Genomic DNA, 3590 nt, shown 5'->3' with positions numbered 1-3590 from the left:
GGGAAACAGAGTCTCCCCCAAACCCTTCTGGTCCCCCCTAGTGAGTTTATAGACAGTCACCAGGTCCCCCCTCAGCCTTTACAACATTTAAAGGTCCCCCTCTAGTTTCTTTACAACATTTAAAGGTGAGAATAAAACATGGATACCTCTAGCTTCTACATAAAATTCTACTGCTTATATTTTCCATTTCTGTTAACATAGTCATATATATACTACTAGGTCACACGATCCTAGCACAACATTATGTGAGATTTCTTCCTTTATTATCCTGATTCTGTACAGATCTGTAAATGGTTTTAAATTTCTCTCTCCCTCTTTCTCTTTCAATTGTTAAACCTAGTACAACTAGATAAACGTAGTGTAGTGTGTCAACTCATTTTAGTTGGTAATTAATTGCTACCTAAAAAGGAATACAGAAAATGCCTTCAGTGAAATCTGTAGTTCGGAGTACCATTAGAAATGCAAAGTTCTTTAGGCCTGCATGGGAGCATACTGACACGACACAGGAGGACTTGGCAATAAGTAAATTTTAAATCCTTTGTATATCTGGGGTACATCTACACCATAATATTTCTAACTCTTTCTGAAAAACAGTAAAAGTATCTATATGAAGATGACCCTTGAGCACCAGTTCACAAAATCCTTCAGGATGCCGGTTCAACTTAACCAATGTGTGAAAATGTTAGTACAGTAAAAGTTACCTAAGGCTGGGATTTTTGGCCTGACGGGGGCGGGGGGGGGGGCAGTGACTACATATGGAGCGGCAGCAGTGCAGGGTGGTGGATGGTGATGACCACGCGTGAGGGGTCCTCCTTTCCCCTCTCCTCCTCCTCCCCGCAGAATCTGGCTGGCCGGAAATTCTAGTTAGTAGAGTGTGCCGGTTACTAAAATGCCAGTTAACTCCTCTTTTGCTGTATTATTCCACTCCATTTGATGACCGTTAACAGAACAATTGTAATTGTCTTCTTATAATGAGTAATTGACCCAGTCATTAGCATTTGATGCATTACATTAGAATAATGGGATTTACCTTTTCACTGTCATTTGAAGCAAGTCATATCACAAGTTTAGAATAAGTCTCCTTATTCTTTCATAGTCTTAAAAATTACGGCAATTTGTTTACATTTGAATTTGCTTTTATGTATTCCACAATGTTAGCCTTGATGTGGATGTGATGTACTAATGGTAACATTGTTCATTTCTCTTTTGTATATAGAAAAAAATGCATGTGGGCTACCACGCCCCCTGGAAAATGGCAAGCTCAGACAAGAGCATCAGAATCCAGGAACGGAGCAATCAGGACCAGTAACTTATCCAAATGGCACTGTATTAGAGTATGCTTGTCACACTGGCTTTGTGTTAAAAGGACAATCAAAGATTACTTGTAGTATGGGAACATGGACTGAAGGCCCAGCTTGTGATGGTAATTTGACAATGTAATGTTTCCAGTGGTACGCCACTTAGTAGAGAAGTCAACTATTTTAAACTAGAGCTAAATTTTAAAATGGTAACTCCTCACTTACTGATGGTCTTTAGAAAAATACTTGCTGAAGACTTAATTTTTTAAATACCATAGATTTGTGTAGACTTATATCACATCTGGGTTATCTGAGGGAGATGCTTTAGGAAAATACTGATTGAGTGAAGTCCTTACATTTTTTAAAGAGGAATCCAGGGATATGGATTTTATAACCTCACTTTGCCATGAAATTTGTGTGTGACCTTGGGCAAGATCCTTAAATCTGTGCTTATCCTTAAATGGGGATAAGAGTAATTTCTTGCCTCTACAAGGTTGCATGAATATAAATCAGTCACTGCTGGTGGGCTTCTTTGCTCTTATGATGAAGACACCTGTGATAATGCCTGAACACTGAGGAATTGTTATGCTGATCAAACAGACATGCTCTCGCATGAGAGGTCAGAGGCAGAGAAGTGATTGCAAATACAAGCCTTGCTGGGGTTTGGGGGAGACATAGAAACTAAATTGCTTCAACAACCATCCCTTTGGTTCAAGACTTAGGGCCCTGGTTAATTTAATTATCCATAGGTTGGACTTTATTTAGATTAGCTGTCATGGCTATCCATACACCATGCTACAAAATGTTTAATTAAATAAACTTTGAACTTTTAACTGTGACAGGGTTATTTTTACATGTTATGGTGGATTTTTTACTGGACATTTTTAATTCATATTAACCTGTTGTATGTACCTTTTTAGAAATGCCATGTGGAAAAGTGCCAAGTGTTCTCCATAGTGTCCCAAGACGTGCAGCAAAGAGTCATTATGTGCCTGGTGAAACAGTACGTTATGAATGCAAACGAGGTTTTAGTATTCGCGGAGAACAGAACATCATATGTCAGGCAGGAAACTGGACTAAGCCACCTACATGTGAAGGTATGGCATGCAATTTATTTCAATAACCTAATCTTTTGTTATTCTAGACACTAAAATATTATAATGAGGTGCCAGATGGGGAGGACCAATGAGTGATCGACACTTACTAAAAATAGCCCCTCCCTAAGCGTTAATCCTTTTGCTGAGGAGGAATGATGCAGTGAGAGAGATGTTCTGTCCTGTATCTGTGACTTAGGCCCACTCTATGCGCCACTTTGCAAGTCATTCTAGAGGCCTGGTTCTGCAGTCCTTTTACTAAAAATGTGTTTTATGTGGGGAGGGGTATGGGGTATGTTTCCTTTTTCTTCCTGTTGAAAGTTTGTCTCCTAACTTTTCTTTCGCAAGTGTATTGTGGGTCATAATATATTTCCTGAAACTAAGGTGTTGTTTGGTTGTTTTTCGCTCTTGACACATTCATGTATGTCTCGCCTTCCAGATGTAACATGTGGACCCCCACCTCAAGTTGCCAATGCTGATGTTGTAAGTAGTAGACCGCAGAAGTCTGCACCAGGAACCAAAGTGCAGTATAGATGTCACCCAAATTTTCAGATTGTAGGATCAAATGAGGTCACTTGCGAGAACAAACGATGGTCACAGGCACCAACATGCCAAAGTAAGAGTTTGTGTTTTTAGTCAAAACAAGTAAAACCAGATGTTTTATTGAGGCATGGGAGCAGGTTAAGGATATTTATTTTGTATATTTTACATGTGGAACATGCACTATTGGATTCAACCCCCAAAACTGGAGCGGGCACAGGAAAGGCAGATTGAAGATTCCCTCCCATTCTTCATATCAGTTGACAAAGTGGAACAGGAACCATGAGGAAAATACATACCCATAGACATACTCTGGTCTCAAGCTTATTCTTGTGTGTCACTAAATGACACGGGTCATGAGGTCTTACTGAAAGTTTAAGATTCTACAGGACATCATATTGTGGATAGATATTAGAAACTAATAGGCATATTTGATATATATTATTGATATGTAGTACTGATCGCTTGTCACTCAAATATGATTGAATACCTTTTACTCAGCAACAATGCATACAATGCTGTGGGAAAAAATACAAGTCAAAAGTGGTTAAATCATTTGCATAATCATTACATATATAAAGGCTAATTGAATGAAATAACTCAATGCAGATAAACTGTGTTATTGATCACCCTATTGCGAATACAAATTTTCCAGAGT

At 38.8% G+C, this 3590-nt stretch overlaps 1 protein-coding gene across 1 annotated transcript in view; it reads left to right on the top strand.

The window, feature by feature from the left end:
* The window catches only part of CFH (complement factor H), a 72272-nt gene extending 69229 nt beyond the window's left edge, over nucleotides 1-3043 (top strand). Inside the window, exons 15-17 of the mRNA XM_019530570.1 lie at nucleotides 1217-1423; nucleotides 2219-2395; nucleotides 2832-3043. Of these exons, the coding sequence (XP_019386115.1) occupies nucleotides 1217-1423; nucleotides 2219-2395; nucleotides 2832-3028 (581 nt within the window). The 3' untranslated portion in view covers nucleotides 3029-3043. The remainder of the gene's footprint in view (nucleotides 1-1216; nucleotides 1424-2218; nucleotides 2396-2831) is intronic.
* The last annotated feature ends 547 nt before the right edge of the window (nucleotides 3044-3590 follow it).

This window comes from Crocodylus porosus, unplaced genomic scaffold (genome assembly GCF_001723895.1).
Source record: "Crocodylus porosus isolate Cpor-Errol unplaced genomic scaffold, CroPor_comp1, whole genome shotgun sequence".
Classification (NCBI taxonomy): Eukaryota; Metazoa; Chordata; order Crocodylia; family Crocodylidae; genus Crocodylus; species Crocodylus porosus.
The sequence above is the reverse complement of the archived record's forward strand: the minus strand, read 5'-3'. Positions and strand labels throughout refer to the sequence as shown.